The 19,635-nt window shown below is 34.5% G+C and overlaps 1 protein-coding gene across 2 annotated transcripts in view; it reads left to right on the top strand.

Moving 5' to 3' along the window:
• TRAPPC12 (trafficking protein particle complex subunit 12) overlaps positions 1 to 19,635 on the top strand; it is a 49,174-nt gene that overhangs the window by 11,251 nt on the left and 18,288 nt on the right. For both annotated transcript variants that reach the window (XM_057371780.1, XM_057371790.1), the window contains exons 4-7: positions 559 to 672; positions 1,506 to 1,644; positions 12,217 to 12,329; positions 18,871 to 18,943. In XM_057371780.1, the coding sequence (XP_057227763.1) occupies positions 559 to 672; positions 1,506 to 1,644; positions 12,217 to 12,329; positions 18,871 to 18,943 (439 nt within the window). The remainder of the gene's footprint in view (positions 1 to 558; positions 673 to 1,505; positions 1,645 to 12,216; positions 12,330 to 18,870; positions 18,944 to 19,635) is intronic.

The raw sequence follows: 19,635 nt of genomic DNA, 5'->3' as shown, positions 1-19,635 counted from the left end.
TCGTTGTCCTCACTTTTTTTTACAAAAAAAAAATTTTTGTTCTTTTTTTTTTTTTTTGATCAATAGGAATTTTGTATCCCAGACAATGTTAGCAAAGTTTATTTTCATTAAATGAACTGTACTACGGGTTATGATCTGAAATTCTCAAGTCAGTGAGATAGGAATAGGCATTAAATACTTTATGACCGTAGAGCAACTCGGGTATTATTGATAATATACAGCTGGCAAATCTTTTTTCCTTTTTTTAGAAGAAAACAAAGTTGTGAATGTTACAGTATATTCATTTATATAGTCAAACATGGTATAACTTTAAGTTTAGAATTCCATATGGTTTTGTATATTCTTTTTTTTTTTTGATCTGGTGATATTAATGCTTGATTTCCCTTTTTGCTTAATTAGACATGCAGCTTTGACAAATGACACTCTGCTTCTCACTGTCCAGCTCTCCTGACCTTGTCATTATTACTGATGGGTACATGTCACTGCTGCAGGCAAAATAAGCAGTTGTGTGTTTTAGGGACTTTATGATTTTGCTACTTATTCTTTTCTTCTTCCCAGAGCAGTAAAAACTGGAGGGCAGCAGTTGACTTGTGTGGGCGGCTGCTAACTGCGCATGGTCAAGGCTATAAAAAAAGTGGACTACCTGCTAGCCATACAACAGATTCTTTACAGGTATGTTTGAAGGTATGCCCTTGTCTCTTTTTTCCAGCAGTATTCATAGTGGCATTTTTTTTAACATGTTCAAACTCCTTTTCCTAGTTGTAACAGAGAAACTGAACTTATTTAAGTATTTTAGCCAATCGCTTTTTCTGTTTGCTTATGTAAAATAGACCTTCATATAAAACTGAGTTTGTTTTAAATTTGTTTGTATGTTTGTGAAGGTTTTTGCACTAGTAAAATGTAATATGTTTTGCTGTTTTGAAAGACTCACTCTGCTAAAGTTCATGGAACTATCTAGGTTGTGAACTTTGTAGTAAGATTCCAAATATTGGAAATGTGTTTCATGTTGCTAAGAAAATAAGAATCCAAATTAATAAAATATTTCAAATGAATCAAATGTGACCTGATGAGAGAAATCATGTTTTTAATTTTGGTAATTATAAAGCTCATGGTGTTTCACCAAAAGATTTTAAGAATTCCCTAAAATTGAAAAAACAGTTAAAATACCAGATTGATAATTTGTACATGCTAACTCATTTTAAAGAGACATGTTCCAATTTTGAAGCAGGCTAGTATTTAAACTTCATCTTCAAAATCTTAGTACTTTTACTAAAAATTAAACATCAATCCTCTATATTTCATTTAATGATTTGATCATTAAGAAAGAAAAGTATTTTGTAAAAGAGAATGTAAATATAACTCCTGACTCTTTTCAGTAACATGGACACTCTTTACTCAGCTTCTATCAGAAAAGTTGAAAAGTTGCAGTTGTATTGGATGTGGCTTTTGATTGATGCTAATAACAGACCTTGTCTTTCCCTTTTTTCCTATCTATTAATTTTTAGCTGTGGTTTGTGAGGCTAGCACTGCTGGTAAAACTGAATCTATTCCAAAATGCAGAAATGGAATTTGAACCATTTGGAAACTTAGACCAGCCTGATCTTTATTATGAATATTACCCTCATGTGTACCCTGGACGTAAAGGTAAAACACTTGATTTATAAAATGGTTTTTATATTTGTCATTTTTACCAGTCATTATAAAATATTAGTTGGATTCAAGGGGTTTTTAAGCTTAAAACATTGGAGAACTTTTGATTATGTTGGTTTTGGTTTGCTTTTTTCCCAAGATAACATGATAGATTAGTACATTAAAGTATTGCTTGCATTGTGGAGGTAGCAATGAGGAGTAACAACAGGTAGAACAATGTAGCTGGGGAGAGTATTTCGTGATGCTGCTACAAAGGAATATTTTTAACAAGTAAATATAATTGTTTAGTTCTATGATACTGCAATTAAGAACTGCAAACTTGAACAGTTCATTTTACCCGGAAAAAAACTTGTGAGATCATAACAGAGTTTTTTGAAACAGACTCTATGCTTTTTCTCTTAAGTTCATCCAGGTACTATCACTGTGCTATTTTTAACACTTGCATGCCCATGCACACATGCTACAGCAGGTGTTACTTCCTGGTTTCTAGGATTAAAAAAAACCAAGTTTAAATCTAGAACAAAGTTGATAATTCTCCTTAACTGAAACATGATTAAACGTAATATTATTTGCTAACTAATTGAAAGTAAGTAAAAATCACAGTTTACTATGTATCCCATTATTGAAAAAAAAAAACCCACCACCAGCCTCCATTCTTTATAAGCGGTTTATCTGAAGTTACAAATGCACTACTTCCTACGTCTCCAGACAGCCCATAGGYTAAACACATAGTTAGACTGCGCAGGGTATTTTAGCACTCCAGAAGTCTGGATTTGAAAAATTGCTATTGTTAAGAATAGTCTTGTACTCATTCAGGCTATTTTGATTTTTTTTAAATCTGTTATTTAGAAAAGAATAATTTTCTGATGCAAGTATACTACTGAGTGTTCTTAATGTCCTTTGGCTTTCATATTTGAACCACAGAGTGTAATAGAACATTTGTAAGGAACAGTTGTTATGGGCAGTGCCATTCTGAAAAATTACAGTCTGTTTTACATGAGATTCTAGGTGTCTTGATGGGGTAACCTAGAAAGGTAGGAGATTTGATGTTGCTGAGAAAGGGATGTTGGTGTCAGAAAGTTCACGATTTTTTGCAGATTATTTTGTCTTGTGATGCAAAAGATCAGTTGCACCCCAGCAAGGCCAATGTGGGCTGCCTAGAACAACTCCCTCTGACCTTGGCCCTGGTCATCAGGTTGGACRGCTTTTTGGACCTGCTTTTCTTTGGGCAGCTCTGCACATGATACAGTGCTGCACAGGAATAGTAGTCTTCCACAGGCCATATGTATGTTTCCACATCTTTTTCAATATTAAAAATAAGCTATTTTGTCTAAGAAAAATCCTTGCAGGTCATGTCAATATTTGAGGCACTTGAGTCCTCATGTCACAGATGATGCAGGTASCAGCAGTTCCGGACAGTCTGGCCGGGTGTTGCAGGCACCTGTCCTGTGACTGAGCTTTGGATCCTGGAGCAGTAACTCAACCACTGTGGCTGTTTCATACAAGTTGTGAGGATATTGATGGTAAAGATAGGTGATGTTAAGGAAGATAGTTTATTTCATAATTATGTGCCTCAATTCATTTTTTACAATTGAATGTACCAACTGGGACCGTAATCTGATCATGTGTAAGGAAAACAGGATCAAGGTTGGATGGAGCTAACCTGATAGTTGTAGATATCTCATATAAATACAGCATGATTAGGATGTGGGAGCAGCTGTCAAACATTCCTTACGTAGTTTTGAGGAGAGAGAAATGCCATTTGTGGGGATGTAGGAGAGCAAAAGCAATTCTTTTCTGTCTAGCACTAAACTACGCTTTGCTGAATTATGGATAAAGAAATTTAGTATACATGCATTGTTAACCAGCTAATTTAAATAATAAAATACAGATAAATCATTCCTATATTTTGGTTGAAATATATTAGCGTGAATACACAATCCACTGCTATTTGGCAATTTTGTGTATCATTTTGTGGTGTAACAAGCATAAAAGAAAGGGGTTTATTTCAACATTTTAATTTTGATTCATGGTATATAAATGGAGTAAGCACTTAAAAGTCAATTTAAGAAATGAGAGTGTAGAGATAAATAATGTACCCATTAATTGTCATAGAGACGATGTTTTGTGTAATTTCTTTGTATTCAGAATATTCATTAAAAAAAATAATACATTAGAAATTTTTCTGGGTTTTGTGCTTGAAGTAGGGCAAGTTCATAATTTCTTAGAGCAGTGAGAGTAGCCCCTCATCCGTTAATCTCTGAGAAATGTATGTCAAAGAATTTAAGTTACAAGTAACTGAAGAGTTAAATATGCTTTTACATTAATTTAACTTAACATTAATTTAATTTCCCTCTTAATTTCCCTCTGAAACTCACCTAAAGCTGTTTCCCTTTCAGCAGCACTAGTAATTACCATTTCATCCTCATATTTTGTATGGCATTTGCAGCCATGCTRTTTATTGATCCCATTATTGTTGACTTTATCATGTCTTTAAGATCTAGTCTTTCTGGAATCTTCCTTTCCTGTTTTCCCCGGGCTCTTTGTTTAGTTGTCTGCATTGCCTGGAGGTGTGCAGCCTCTCAGGGGTCGATTCTGCTCGGATCCTTGTGTCAGCCAATGGAGTTGGTTAAGGCACTCTTGGATCATTCCTGTTTGGTAAGGGGCAKAGAGCAAACCATTGTCACTTTCTAGTAAAATCTTATAATTCCTCAGTTAGGGATTTATTTCTTTTAAATTCATCTGTGTGAAGAAGCTAAAAAGTCCAAATTTTGTACATAATTTTTTTTGTTTCATAATAGGTAGGTTCTTAGGTTAAGAACTCTTGTTTCAGATGATTGTTCCCTGCACATCTTCATTGCACTGTATGGGATATATAAGGCTGAATTTTTGTCATCAGTCTCATGACTAATAGATTTCTGGATTTTTTAAGGGTTTTAACTTTAAATTTTCTGTCTGACACACTTTTATTCATATAATTTGTGTCTATGTTCCTTGTGCTGTTTCATAAACTCTCATATGATAGATGGCCTGACCTGAGTTCTTTCCATTGGACTTGTTGTGTGTTTCTGAATGTGTGAAAGCCAACAATTAAARTGGAACATTAAAATGCTATTTCATTATTTGATGAGGTAATTTGGTCTTGTTTCTGGTTAATAGAGCAGAAAAGTTAATGCTACCAAAATCAGGCTTCTAAAGCTGCAAAACTTGAGAATAATTTATTTTCCATTACAAAGGTGGAAAAAAATAAGCTATGCATAAGTGAAAATTTGACTTGTGTTCTCCTGATCAGAAGTTTATGTAACRTGGGGTGGGGTTTCTTTTCCCTTTCCCCTTTTCATTCTCCTTGTGATGATAACAGCATCATCTATGTTCTCTAAATGAAATCAGTCTTCTGTTCTCTGGTGGAAAGGGCCTAAATAAGGAGCATGGCAATAAATATCCTTTGGCTTTCATTATCCTTTGGCTAGTTGTATGTGTTCTAGAAACTTATTTCATATTGTAGACCTCCCCTTGAGCTCTGGTTTTAATTTTAACACAAGGTTTTTAAAAGTGTGGCTGTGTTGTGACTCTAGGGAATACACTAGAGTGTACTGCAATACGATGGCACTTCTGGATGGATAGTGATAGTTTAAAAAATTTCAATATATATAAAATATATCTTTTTTTCCTGTGAGTCTGAGTCTAGACATCACAACTGCTTTAGCATTTTTCACTAGTGATACTTTTATGACCCTATATATTAAAAAATGGATAAAAAAATATTTGTGTGTGTTTTCGYTTTTAGTGTGTCCTTAGTTACTCAAGCAGTGGTCTTAATTTGTTTCTTCAGTTTTGAAATTCCAGTTGTTCTAAAGGAATCATACGTGGTCTAGAACTGTCACTCTAACCCATGTTGTTAACAAGTTCAGTGCTGATGTCTAAGGTAAACAGTAATAATTGTTTTTAGATTTAGTAAGCTTATAAAATAGCAAAATTTGTAATGAGAAACTTGGTTTATGCCTGTTGATAYAGAGATAGTGTTAACTAGGAAAATACTTAGCCAGAATATTTCTCTAATACCCACAAAAGACATTTTACAGGCATCTGGACTGTGTATAGTGCTGAGGACTAGGTACTGCTCCAAGGCCTGCCTGAAGCTTAGGTCTATTACTGAATGTCAGCCTATGCCATAACTAAGGACAGACTTGGATTGGGGAAATTAYCTCCTCCATGTGATGCCTCTACAGTGGTGTTTTGGCCATTTTGAGTTTACTGTCTTCCTTTCTTTTTCTCTTCTACTTGTCTATGCTAGTAGGAGGCAGGCTGGCTCAAGCTTCCTTTTTGTTGTTTTTTTTTCAATTTGTGGGGTTTGATGATGCTAGAAATAAATKACCCTTTTTTCACCCTCATCAGATTTCAATTAGTGGGATAACTGGCAGAATATGAAGTGGTGTGCAGAAAAAAATAATAATGTGGTAGRCTGAGAGACAAAAGGAAGTAATCAATGTAAAAACAAATATAAGAGGAGAAGTGCACACACTAAAGAAATTACATCATAGTAAGTGCTCGTCTTTGTTAATAAATTTTTCAGGAAAGCAGAAAAAATATGTCCCTTCATTGTTACACATGGTACTGTTCTTTTTTCTCCTGTGTTATCACAAATAAAGTCTGAAATTAACACTCTCATGTCAGACTAATTCAGACTTGACAGTTGCTTGGGAAGTTCCTCATTCAAGTTCACGTTGGCAGTAAAAAAGCATATTAAAAACCTCTAGCAGTTTGCCCATTATTTTATTTTCATAATTGTGTACACCTCTACTGCCTCTTTAAATTTACTGTTCTGTTGCTTCCTTCTTTCCTTTCCTTCCTAGAGCTGCCTTCTACCTGTAAAAACAGCTAATACAACTTGAATAAATACCACTCAAATGTTGTGGTTCCAGCTGGTTATTCAGACTACTCAGACATGAGAATAGAAATTTTTCTGAAATGATACAGATATTTTAGTTAAGAAATGTATCTGTAATTCTAAGGGGCTAGAGTACTGCTAAAATATTTAATTGTGCATTGTTTCCCAAGGCTACATAGTCTCATTGTAGACAGTACTAGCTTTATACAAGTTTCCTTAGTACTATGAACAAGTAACTACATTTTAAATTCTGCCTTATTACACTTATCTGTAGGTAATATTTAGGGTGATCTCTTTGCTACAGGACAATTGTTGTAAAGTTTTCCTGCATCCTTTTTCTTGTTTTCCTTTCTTCAATGCAAGTAACTCCAGGTTACTGAAAAAGTATTTTTGAAATCTTTTAAAACCAGATCAGATTCAGACTATCTGTTCTAAAGTCATGTGCAAGTTAAATTATGAAGTATATGTAAACGTAAAATTTCAGATAAAATTTTCAAAATATTTTTTTAATGTTAACAGTTACAAACATTTAGGCTCCTATTTCTTCTTCTTCCAGTCTCTCTGGATTGAAAATAATGAACAAAAACTTGGAAAGTAGTCCACTGARCTGGGCTTTTTAAGTGTATTTTTAAATTATAGCAAAGCTAGGGTTTGAAGTTACTACRTTACCCCTTTAAAAAACTTTATAAATTATACAAATCCACTGTTGGTGGAAGTATGTTTGTGTATATAAAGGCAAGGATACACATTTCTTTATGTAAATATATATATGTATAAAGCAGAATATTTTTCAGAAATTGAATTTTGTGTATTTCTCTTACTCAGTGAAGAAAGGAATTGTTTCTTTTGTTTTGGTTTGGGTTTTCTTATTGTTATAAAATCCCATTTTGTCCTTTAAATAATTGGAAATCTGCCCTTCTGTTGCTTTTCGGCATTTAAGATTTGTTGAACAAGCTATAGAAGGCGGATCAGAAAGCATTTCTGGTTACTGGTTTGCAACAAGAAAATACAAAGATAAAATGGCTGGTCATTGGAATACTCTTTCCTGCTCCAAAAGGGCTGCAGTTCGAATTTGATTGACGTGAGGTGATGTTTATGTTTTGACAGTTATGAAAATGTGCAGCTGTTCATRAAGAAATAAAAATTGAAATCTGTGGTCTTAGAAAATTCTACCTGATCTTACTCTTTATTCCATCTGTTCCTATATTTTCATAATATCCATTTTCCTTTCATCAGACCTTTTTTTACTTTTAAGTTTTGCCTTTTGTATGCTGATAATACATATATATATATACATACGAGTGAGGTTAATTCATGTGGAAGTGACAATCAAAAATCACATCCTTTGGGAAAAAAACCCTTCCAGTGTATTTAAAAGTGATTGCTAAGAAAATTGTCTTAAAATTAAACCATTTTCCATTATGAATTTTTTATATATTATTATGAAACCCCTAAGGAGGAGCAACAGAGGTCAACTGTAAAACATCAAGCTAGAATAAGACCTATTTAACTTAAAAATAAAATTTCAATATATAGCAGTAATTGCAGGGTATTGCTTTCGTGGAAATTATCTAAGCTTAGCTGGCATAGTTTTACTGTGTAAGAGGACATTACTGWAGAAATCTGAAGCATGAAGTAGAGAGCAAAATTCATTCTCCTGTGCTTTTAACTAAACATTTTAATTAAAGGATATGTTGTTTGTTTTAAATACTTCTTTGACATGTTGCCCTGTTAAATTCAGTACTGGGTGAAATACAATGGAGTATGCAGGTTTGATTCCAAGTAGTTTTGCAAAAGAGAGTATGTGATAAATTAAATGTTTATATAAAATTTCCTTATCCCTAGTGTAATATCACAGGACTATGTACTTTTATTTTATATATATATACATATATATATATATATATATATATATATATATATATGCCTGCTTATATAGAAACCTGTTACAAAGAAATATGTCGTTCCCTGCATGCAATAAGTATGTGGCCTGACAGTGAGTAGGTGAAACTTTTCAGACAAGATAATGTAATCCTTAGTCTAAGAAGCACATGAGCACATGTATTATTTCTGTTACAGCTGAGTGTTAATGCAGTCAGACTTTCTTGTTTTGGTTTTTTTTTCCCAATGTAAGTGTATTCATTAAGGGAAGTATAGTTTTTTTTTCCCGTGCTAATCTTTTTTTTTTCATTAAATTTTGTACTCCAAATTCTACAACCTGTCTTTCAGACCTTCCTGACACTATTATTATTGATCTCTTTGAGTTATCAACAGATGTCATTTACTTCTTCCCAGTGWTTTCTGAAAATCTCTTTTGCCTTTTTAAAGTCTCAACTCTTGTCAGTTATTTTCACAGATGATAATCAGTTACAGAATTATGTTGGTGGACAGATCTCTTTGCATGCATTTTCTATTATTGCAATGCTTTTCTTTTTGAGAAGTGAATATAAATTGTATTAGCACCTTATATAAGTAGCACACATTGAAAACTTTACCAAATCKAAGTAAATTTATGGCCTTTTTTTTTTTTAACCAGAAAATCAGTTTATTACTGTAGGAACTGAATTAGATACCTTATCCATACCTCATATTTTAACTAAAGAGAAGGTTACGTGTAGACAGGAGCATATCTGGGAAAAGGCAATTGACCAAAAATCTCAAGAGTTAGTATTTTGTGAGCAGAGTATTTAAGGTCTGTATTTGGATGASTGGCTTGCATAAGTGCTGCAAGTTTTTTATGAGCAATTTGTGTATCTGATTTGACCTGAAGTCACATAATACTCTTTACATGGACACCTAAGAAACCCTTACCAGTGATGAAAGGGCATTTCTCTTCTCCTTTCCTCATTTGTCACATTTATATGAGAGCATGTGTACAGTTTTGTGCTTTCTTCCAAAAAAAAAAAAAAACCACATCTGCTATTCAGAAGGATTACAAGGAAACTGTGGAAGAGGGTAGAAAGAGGATTTCTGATATTTTAAATAAAGTTAGCAGCCTGTTTAATAAACTGTAAGTAACAGAAATTCATTGGATGGATTTGCTGGATGTTTACAGTAAAWTTTTTTCTACTTATATCAAAAGTTTCAAAAAGAAAGAGAAGAAACAGATGCTAGAGTTTTATATCCTCCAGTGAGAAATTGAATTACAAATTCTGGTTTGAAAATTCTTTAAGTAACTAGCCTTACACCCTGGACCAGATTTCTTCTGATTTTTGTGTATGAGATCTGTCATCACACTTGATGTACTACTGAGGATCCCACTGGAATGCTTTTTCCTTCATAAGCTATGAAGGAAATACTAAGTAGTTGAGAAATAATACATCCATAAAGTATATTTTGAAGTAATATAGTTCTGAATGCCTGTTACAACTGAGGACTTAGTTGTGATAGGAAATAAATCAGATTCTTAGGGAGTCTTAAGTTGACCTGGAGTCGCATTCATCATTCTGACATACTCTGACACCACTTCAGTTGATGTAGATTGGKAGTGGGTTATTCTTTCTTCCCCTCATAGGGCTTGTAGTAGAGTGGTTTCACTCAGCGATACACAAGATTAATACTTTACAAAATACAGAATTCCAAAAAACTGTTTTACAAAACATTATTTAACTTTTATAAAAATTGATAATATGAGATGTTTCATCTGCACTCCATTAAGTACCTATTTGTATATTGAGCTATTCTAGTACAAATTCCAGTTTTCTTATGAGTGTTTATTGCATTGACCTTTTCTTGCATTTCACAAGAGGATGTAAAGATACGAACTTGTTCGGAATTGACAATRCTGCAACAGTCATTAACCAAAACATTGCTAAAACTTTAGATTCTTTCTGCTTTACAATTTTTTTTTTTTACCTTTGCCTCAGAAATCCCATTGAGTGCAGCAGAAGGTACATCAGCAGTAAATTAAGACTACTTTCTCTAAAACAAAGTACCAAACTATTTGGTTTTAGGCACTGCATTTTTTTGGCAGGATTACTGTAGGATTGTGGAGTTAGAATTTGGTCACCAGAGAGGTGGTAGAGATAGAATCAGCTGGAGCTCAGATTCGCTTCCATAGGTTTGCAGTGGAGTTTGCAACATGTCTACAAAGCAATTTTTCTCTGGTGTTTTGGCACATTTTTCTCTTAAATTATTTTCTCTTATTTCTCTTTAATTATTTTCTCTTTCTCTTAAATTATTTTTCTCTTAATTTATTTTCAACTTCCTTTTTGCTGTTGTTTGCCACTTACACTGACTGTGTATCTTTTGTCATGCTAGGTACTATTCAGAATACATACATAAAATATTTCACATCTTTTGTTACTGGCTGAATCAAGTTCTACATGTTTCTTAATAGAATTTCAAAGGCAGTTCTATTTTCTTAGTGTTTTTTTCCATATATGATGTTTTTTCCATATATGATGATTCATGAAACTAATTTGTATGTCCATTACAGGAAAACAGCAGTCAGGGAAGCCATGGGGAATAGTTAGCATCAGCAAGAGAGAATTTATGTAGATGTAAGTGGCTTAGTGTGAAGGTCATAATTAGTGAATGTTGTGATTAAAATTTTATCAACCTTTAAAAAAATGTCTAGAGGCAGTGACTCATTCGTATAGCATTTACCTTTTTGACATACAAGCCTGTTAAAAACAGGTGCAAAAATCTATTTAGAAAGCTCCTGAGTCCTGTTTTTGAGAAAAGATGAGGCAAGAGGTGACTTGAGAGGGAAATCCCCTTAGAATATGTGTATAGCATATGTACAYGTTAAAATAGTAGAAATGTAACATGGCATTTTGCAGGGCCTATATCCCCATTATGSCAGCTCTGACTTGGTTTCACTAGTGATGTTTAGTTTATGTTCAGTATTGTTGTCTGTGTATCAGAATTATGAGTTACCTGAAAACAAGATGTTGCACAAGTTAGGAYTCGGGTAAGCTGCTGGAACTGCCTGTGAAGTCAGCTGGGATGCCCATAAGCTCAGAGAATGAGGTCTTTGGCAAATATTATAATAATGGTAATAATAATAACAGCAATAGCAATAACAACAGTAGTAGTAGTAGTAGTAGCAGTAGTGGCAGTAGTAGTAGTAGTAGTAGTAGTAGTAGTAAATTAGTATGAAAAGGAAGACATTCCTTTTTCTCCCTAAATATTGATAAAAATTCCCTATTCTTTGACTTTTGAGTGAACCAGAATTTACACAAAAATATGCCAAAATGTTTCATATGCCCTAGTTAGATAACACTTTCACAAGCATATTTTGAAGGCCAGTAATTTCATCTTATTTCTTCTGCATTGGTTGCAAAATAWGCATAGTTATTAAATGCTGGTAGTAACGTTGTAGGTACAACCTGAATAAACCTCTTTTTTTTAATCCTTCATTTTAATTAGTTTATAAAAATCTTTAATGAACTATACTTCCCTGCACAATTTGTTTTTGAAAATTGGAATTAGKTGCCCCTTCTTCTTTCCATCTTGGTTATGGCCTATTTACAACATTTTAAGCATGTCACATGATACAGCTGAGGTTTGTTTTTTTCTCATCTTTCACGTTTTTTTCTCAGGAGAGGAAAAAGATAGGAAGGCAAAACTGGCTTTGTGATTTAAACACTAGTGAGATACACCTTTTCTAATGTAGGCAAATCAAAAACTGATTATTACAGCAAATGCACTTAAGAAAATTATTGTGTTTCTAGGTTCCATGGTTCCTTTCTCCATGCGGATTTTGCATGCTGAACTTCCTCAGTACTTAGGAAATCCTCAGGAATCCCTTGACAGACTGCATAGTATGAAGATAATCTGCGCCAAGGTAACAGCACCTCTAGGCACTAACATTTCTTAATGTTTAAGAAATAAATTTTATTGTGCTTATAAAGAATATTAAGTTTCAATTATGAAATTTTATACTCCATCTTGGTACAAATAAGGAATTTGCCATTAAAAGTAATGAAGTGCTCTTCCATTTTAATAAGTATCCTTCTCTCCTGTGTGGTAGCTCTGGCTCAACAGAGGAGAACAGAGTACAACTTTCATGCTTTTGCCAGACAAGTTGTGGAGCACAGTAAGCAGATGTGTTTAAGGGCAAAAAGGAGAGATTTCTTTCCCTCACTCAGCCCTAGCCAGCATGCTGAAAACAGTTGTTAATGACCTTCATCCTTCAGATATAGTCCAAATCAGTGGATTTGGAAGCAAGAAGTCACTTGGGAATATAAATATGAYGGCTGAGTTTGGTTGGGGTTTTTGTTTTGTTTGTCAAGTGCTATAATATAAAATTATGGCCTAAGTTATAACATGGGATTTSTCAGTGCTGAAATTGGAATTAAGGTGAGCACTAACTATCCACTAAGCCCACCAACCCTGACCATAAGCATTCGTCCTTAAATGTTTTTTTTTACAGAAATCCTTTCCGAGTAGTCTAATGCACCAGTGACCATGAWTTTTGCAATGTGGTAAACTGGAAGAAATGCATTATTATTGCTTTATCTATGACACTTAAAAGTTCAAAACTATATGTAAGATAAATTCATGTGATTACTTTTCATTTTCATTATTGCTTGAAGTTTCCTATATTTACTCCTTAAAATAACTTGGGTGAGGGAAGTGAAGGGATTTGATAATTGCCTATTATATYGCTATAATGGCCTTGGGTATATGAAAGCAACTTTCTTCTAACACAGTAATGTCTAGGATAACCTGATGGTTTCAGTAAAAAGTCCAGCTCTTTGTATTATGAGTTGAAAAAATAAATTATTTAGGTAATAAGAGGTGAAAATGCCATTTGTTATAAAATTTGAAAGAATTTATTTGGAAACAGTTGAGGGATAGATCTAATTTGGCCAAGAAGTGCTACTTCTTAGCATTTGATGACTGCTGTTATCTCTCATGTGATATCACTGGCCAGCTGTTCTCTCCATCCCCCTTCTTCATAAACAGTCCTCAATTTGAAGGAGTTCTGTTCTTCTAGGAAATGCCATGCACCTCTATTGCAGGTTTTCATGGTGCTTTTATTAACATTTGCCTGCCTCAGTCTGCAGCAGATGACTGTTTCATGTCTCAGGTTTACACAATCTGGCATTWAGAGCTGCACTGTCTGCTCTCAGTCATGATGGTGCCACTGGCTTCCAAAACTGAACTGGTTTCTAAGTTYCTTAATCTTTTAACAAAGAGAGAAAAATCTATGAATGTGAACAAGGGAGTGACTGCTTAGGAGGGTGTTCATCAGCCATCTGGCAAACTTGATTGACATGGCCATATCTCAGTTACAGTGTGATCAGCCATGATTCTCTGCAGAATTAAGATTGTTGCTGAATAGAGGAATGAAAGAAAAGGAAATTTAACTTCCTCCCTAYCCAGACACTCCCTTGTAGAGGACCTTTAAGTCATCAACCTTGAGGTTGCTCTGCCTCTGCTGTTTGTCTTCAAGTGCATATCCTTAGAACATACTCGGTGTACCAAGGAAGCTTTTAAACTATAATACAAGATTTTATTTGAACATGAACTAGCTGATTACTTGTTTAAATAAGGAAAACTGAGTGTGGTAGAGATGATGAAATAGAAATAAAGGAGGAAATACAGATTAATGTGTACATGTTTCCCTGGCCACCAAGTTCTTGAAGAACAGCTGTCCTTACTTATGTTCTCAGTYCATCAATTGCTAGTGACCTAGGTCACTACAAATTCTATTATCCTTTATACTCTTGGAGAAAGCTGCTTTGAGGCTGGCTCTTCCATCTTCCACAAGCTCTTCTGAGGAGTCTCCTGTTCTCTGCACTGTGTGTGGTTCTGAGACTGCTACCTCTTTACCTTTGCCTTCCTGTGTCCAAATTTGTAAGGATTCCTCTGGGTCAGTGTGTTCAATTGCAGCAAGAAAGACAACAATATCCCTTTGGTTCTGCTTCCTCCACTAGAGCCAGGAAACAGTAGCCAGGACAAGCTCTTGTATGTGCTGATGGATGCTTCTTTTAAAAGAACACTACACAGATAACTACAAACAAATAAAACACCCTTCTTGGAAATATTTCTGATCAATTATTCTAGATACCTCACTGCAAATTACTTTAAGTACCTTGGATTTTGGAGCAAGTCAAAGACAACTGTAGAAACAAAAGTGTGAAAAAGGAGAGCTTGTAAAGATAACTGTTTTTAAAAGACAATTGTAAATTGGTGGTAATTGAACCATCTGAAGTCAGGGCAGGCTGGTAAATTGTTTATATATGTTTTGATTTTTTTATAGAATACTGTTTCTCTAACAATTGCAATCTCAACTGGAATGTTCAAGAATATGGTTCTAATATTTATAAAAACCYATGGCATAACCAAGAAAATAACATAAAGGATGTACACTCATTAGTCTTAATATTTGTATGTGACACTTGGGAACCATTTGGGTTATAACAGAATTAATTGGGGAGCTTTCAACCAAAAGCCTCTAATGTTTTACCTCCCTGTTTTAAAAAGTGGAAAAATAATCTTTGGTCATCTGTATTTACAGAAGGGCATAGGAATTGTCATTATGTAAATGAGATGATCTTGGAGTCATAAAAGCTAGAAGAAAGAAAAGCCCTATTAGCTCACCTAATCTGTCTCTCTGCAATGCAAGGTTGTTTTGTAGTTTTTAATGAGCCATCCTATGGTGCTGAGGCCACATSCCCTGGGAGGTTATTCCAGGCTAATGTTAATGCATTCTGATCATAAGAAAATCTGTCTTTTTATTTCATTTCTCTTCCTTAATTTAACGGTGGGTTTTTTTCCTATCCAATACTTACTTTTAATCTGCTAAATTCTTTATTGCTTTTTGTTGTATCTAATCTACAGACACTTGTCATCTCTAGATTAACCATTCCACTTAAAGATGGAACTGTATTTATTTTGGTTATTTGGTCTTTCCAGCCTTTATCTACTTACATAGTTCTGGCACCTGAAGCAGGATTGGAGGTTGGGTGCAATTTTCTTTTTTTTTTTTTTTTTTTTTATTTCCTGTATATATTTTTCCATATATATTTTTTCCCACAATAATTTTTTTTATCTTTTCCAGTATTTCTGCAAATGTCTAATCAAGATATGGTTAGAAATTTTGCATCTTCTTCTATACATACAACATCCGGGAAAGAAATTATCTGCAGTGCCAAATGCGTGTTATATTCTGGAGAAGGAATCTTTTGTTAGTGTCTCTGTGTTAATCCTTGTTTTCCCAACATGAACTGCATCAATGAGTTGTTGCATCTCTAAGTCCGCCTTGAATAAATGGTCCCTGAATAGCCAGGCAATAATAGTAACTTAAATCACAAAAGGGTTTGTTCAAGTGTTCATTTAAAAACATAAGCATGATCACTTTAGTACTAATAGTGCTGAGGACATGCTAAAAAATGCTTACCTGGAGACCAAAATGTGAAAAGGACAACTGTCAGGCTAAATCTGAACTTCTCCCTTGTTTGTAGCTATGCTTCCTAGATGTTTGAGGGGAGCTCSTGGAAATGTACACATCTTATAGTATAATAGATTTCATTTTTAAACCCTAATCCCTCAAGTGCCAGAGCCATACTGGGCTCTTCTGCCAGGTTGGTGAAGCAGTGGCTAGTGGTTTAACAATCTTGCTTTCTAAAAAAGCCTCTGCAAGTGGTTCTGCAAGACTTGTTAAAATAYTTAGTGCCGTTTGTCCATCAGCCACACCTTCTGTAGTTCCACCACTCTTCTTCATGAGTAGTTATGTTCCTCCCTGTAATTTTCATACACACTTTTCATATCTCCTGGTCTTCTCTTTTACTTCCAAATTGGTGAACTTTTCAGTCTCTTAGGTACTGATTATTTTGGGATTTTATTTTCATTCAGCCTCTAGTTGCTAAGGTAACATAACTTTTCTGGTTTTCATACATTTTATCAGTCTACAGGATATTTGTCTTGACACCTTGTTTGTTAAGTTCAAAAAAAGTATAAGAACTCTTACACTCTTATAACTCTTATACAGTCTGAGTACCCAAAGAAAAAACCAGTTCAAGAAACACCAGAAAAGGCAAAGTGGTGGAATGCATATATTAGTAATTCCAACATACACGCAATATATAGGGAATGAAAGAGAAGACTCAGGGAGGTAGTACTAGCCAGTGAAACTAATGAGTGTGCATTTATAAATCTTTGAAAACAAGAAAAAAGCATAGGTCATATGTAAAACTGATTAAATGGTAGAACTGTTCAATCACATTTTTCTTCATAATGTAAACATGGATGGTTAGAGCTATGTCATGTGATACTGTGAGAATAAACAGTTTGCCAGCTAAATACTTCATGTCTACTAACCCCAATAACCTAAACCAAAGAACTGACAGAATCATTAATGTTACTATTAAACAATTCTTGGAAAATGGGGAGATGCCCGAATATTGGAAAACTGTAGGTGATGTTTTTGCACTTAAGAAGGGCAAAAGAGAGATAAACCTAGGGAATAAAACAATTAGCCTCAAATAATCACTGCGCTCTGTTTTAATTACGTTGAGCTTGAGGTGATGGCTAGATATCCCCAAGTAATGTCACAGAATGGTTAATGTAATACTCTAATTGTATTCTAATATCTAATTATTTCCTTTTTTATTATGTTAGTGAGCATATTTTCAGAGAAATATATTGTCTTTTTAAACAAGACAGCATGTCTCCATGTCTCCTGTGTTGTGTTTATGCCATTTCAAGAGTACAAACTTCGAACCTTACTGAATCTGAGAAGCAAGCACTAGATGTTTTGTAGGGGAAGAGAAAGATCGTGGTTTTTAGACCACAGAAAGTAGATTATAAAATGTTTAGATTCGTGGGAGAGAAGAATGTGGTTTATTTCTGACAAGATGTCTTAATATGCACTAGGCATTTAACATTGAAATGTGGCACTTTGCTTTCTGAGTAATTTCTGCGTGGCTGGCCTGCTTTTGAAAGTGGGACTGAGAGTCAGTCTTGCAGGCGTGCCACTGCCAGCTCATAAATTGCCACCTGTCAGCTAAGCTGCAGCATCCACTGGCGTATGCTCGTAGCCTCTCAAAATCTGAGGAAAGGCAGCTTGGTGTGACCCTCTGTGACCAAAGTTTACAGTAAATCATATTACATTGTATTCATCATGGCCTAACAGTCCTTACCAGGAAGATAATCCTGGCTCAGCTGGCAGGTAGTAAATGTTCTACATTCATTGTATGTCTCTCCTTGCTCTCAAGGTCTTTGTAGCTAAATTTATGAACTTCAAAATTTCACTCTAGTTTGTAAAAAGGGCTTAGTATCTCAGAGGGCAATTTCCTCCAGCTTAACATATCTAAAATTGSTGGCGTAAGATGACTTTGTGGAGGTACAGAGTATCTTCACTGGCTCTAGAAAACACCAGCTTTCCAAGGCCAAATTAATTCTATCAGTTTTCTTTTTCAAGGATTTCCTGTGTTGACTTGAAGTGCTCCTTTATGAAACAATGAGCACAATTGGAATACTTTGTTGGTTTTGGAAAAGAGTTACTTCTTACACTGCCAGAAGCTGAAAGCTCTTCATTTGGAAGTGTGCTCAGTCCCCAGGAGAGGCCATGCCTTGTATTTCCTTCGTTGAGTAACCACAGTGGCTGATTAAACAACAAGTAGCCTTAATAGTTTTTTGAAGGAAATCTCAGACTTCATTCTACAAGCAAAGTTACACATCTGTAGCGGGAAAAATGGTGTCATCTGTGGGAACTGGAAAATGAATTTGGAGAAACTGTAATGGAATTAGGAGAACAAAAGTTGACTTGTATTTCAAATGGAGCCTTGCATGCATGTTTTAAAAGTGTCAGACACAAGCTTCATTACATCTACATTTTCATTCTTTCAATAAAACAACAAATGTTTCATTCACCTGACAATTTACATTATTCAAAATCTATCGTAAGTAAAAGGAAGCAATAAACCCAAAGGAAATTGCAGTAAGAATTAAAATGAATACTTCATTAAAGACAAAAACATGAAACTAAAGCCAATACTTAGGGTGAGGAAGTCAGGTAACTGTAGCTTYCTCTGAGAAGAACAGTTTGACTTTCACTGTGGTCAATTATGTTCATTCTCTGATAAAGTGTATTTCCTGTTTTACTTAACAAAATGTCTATGACCCTAGAGTGTGCTGACATTTAATGTTCTGTGAGTATCATAAACCAAACTCTTAACATCCTTTTGCAGTACAATGGCTTTCTTACTTTGTGCGATTGATCTAGCTATGGTAATAACCAGTAATTTTGAACTGTACCTAGGTGAAGCATTGCTGCATCAATCGGTTTACATATAGACTGTCAGTTGTAGATAATTTGCATTAAATATATAGTGCTATTTAAACTCATGTTGGTTACTTTTAAAAAATCACTACAGATACTAGAAAATTTGGAACAAGGCTTAGCTGAAGATGGAAGTATGACTAACATTACACAGGAGAACAGACAAGGTAAGTATTCTTAAAACATTTTTTTCACAGACAGTGTATTTTTATTGCTTGCTTAAGTATGCCAGAAGTTTTCACAAGACTGCCCCAGACCGGTTAAAACAGTCGTTTTGTAATCTCATAGTCTACTCAGCCCCTGAAATTATACACCTTGTACGCCTTTTTGCTGGAAGTAATTTCACAGTTTTGCCCTTGATCGAACTCATGCAATAAATCAGTTCTTTTTCCAACTTAGAAGAAACAACATGGCTGTTATCCCTTAGTGATGAATATATAAGTGTATTGCTATTGCAGCTGGATGGATGTTTCATCTTAAGGCTTGGCTAMGTGACTTCTCTCAAACCTCATGTCTGACATCTACTCAATTTTTTCATATTGAACTACCACCATACAATGGCTACTCTGGCTTAGGGTGCTGCTGCACAGATGGCTGAGTCTCCCTGTAGCTGCATGATACTTAGACTCCTGAAATATCTAAGGCACTCTTTAGGAGAATATTTAGATTATCTTGAGCTACATCGTAATTTTCTTGAATTTATATCCAGTTGTGTCTTCTTTTGTTTCTTTCTGTCTTTGTTGTATAGCTTCAGTAGTGCTGGGCACATCACTGCACAAAAAAAGGGTGATCAGGACAAGCATATTTCTTTAACAGAATTTATATTTATGAGGTCATTTGTATATATTTGAAAACTAGA

The sequence above is a fragment of the Malurus melanocephalus genome, unplaced genomic scaffold (assembly GCF_030028575.1).
Source record: "Malurus melanocephalus ecotype Western Australia unplaced genomic scaffold, MMel_1.1 scaffold_6, whole genome shotgun sequence".
Taxonomy (NCBI): Eukaryota; Metazoa; Chordata; class Aves; order Passeriformes; family Maluridae; genus Malurus; species Malurus melanocephalus.
The sequence above is the reverse complement of the archived record's forward strand: the minus strand, read 5'-3'. Positions and strand labels throughout refer to the sequence as shown.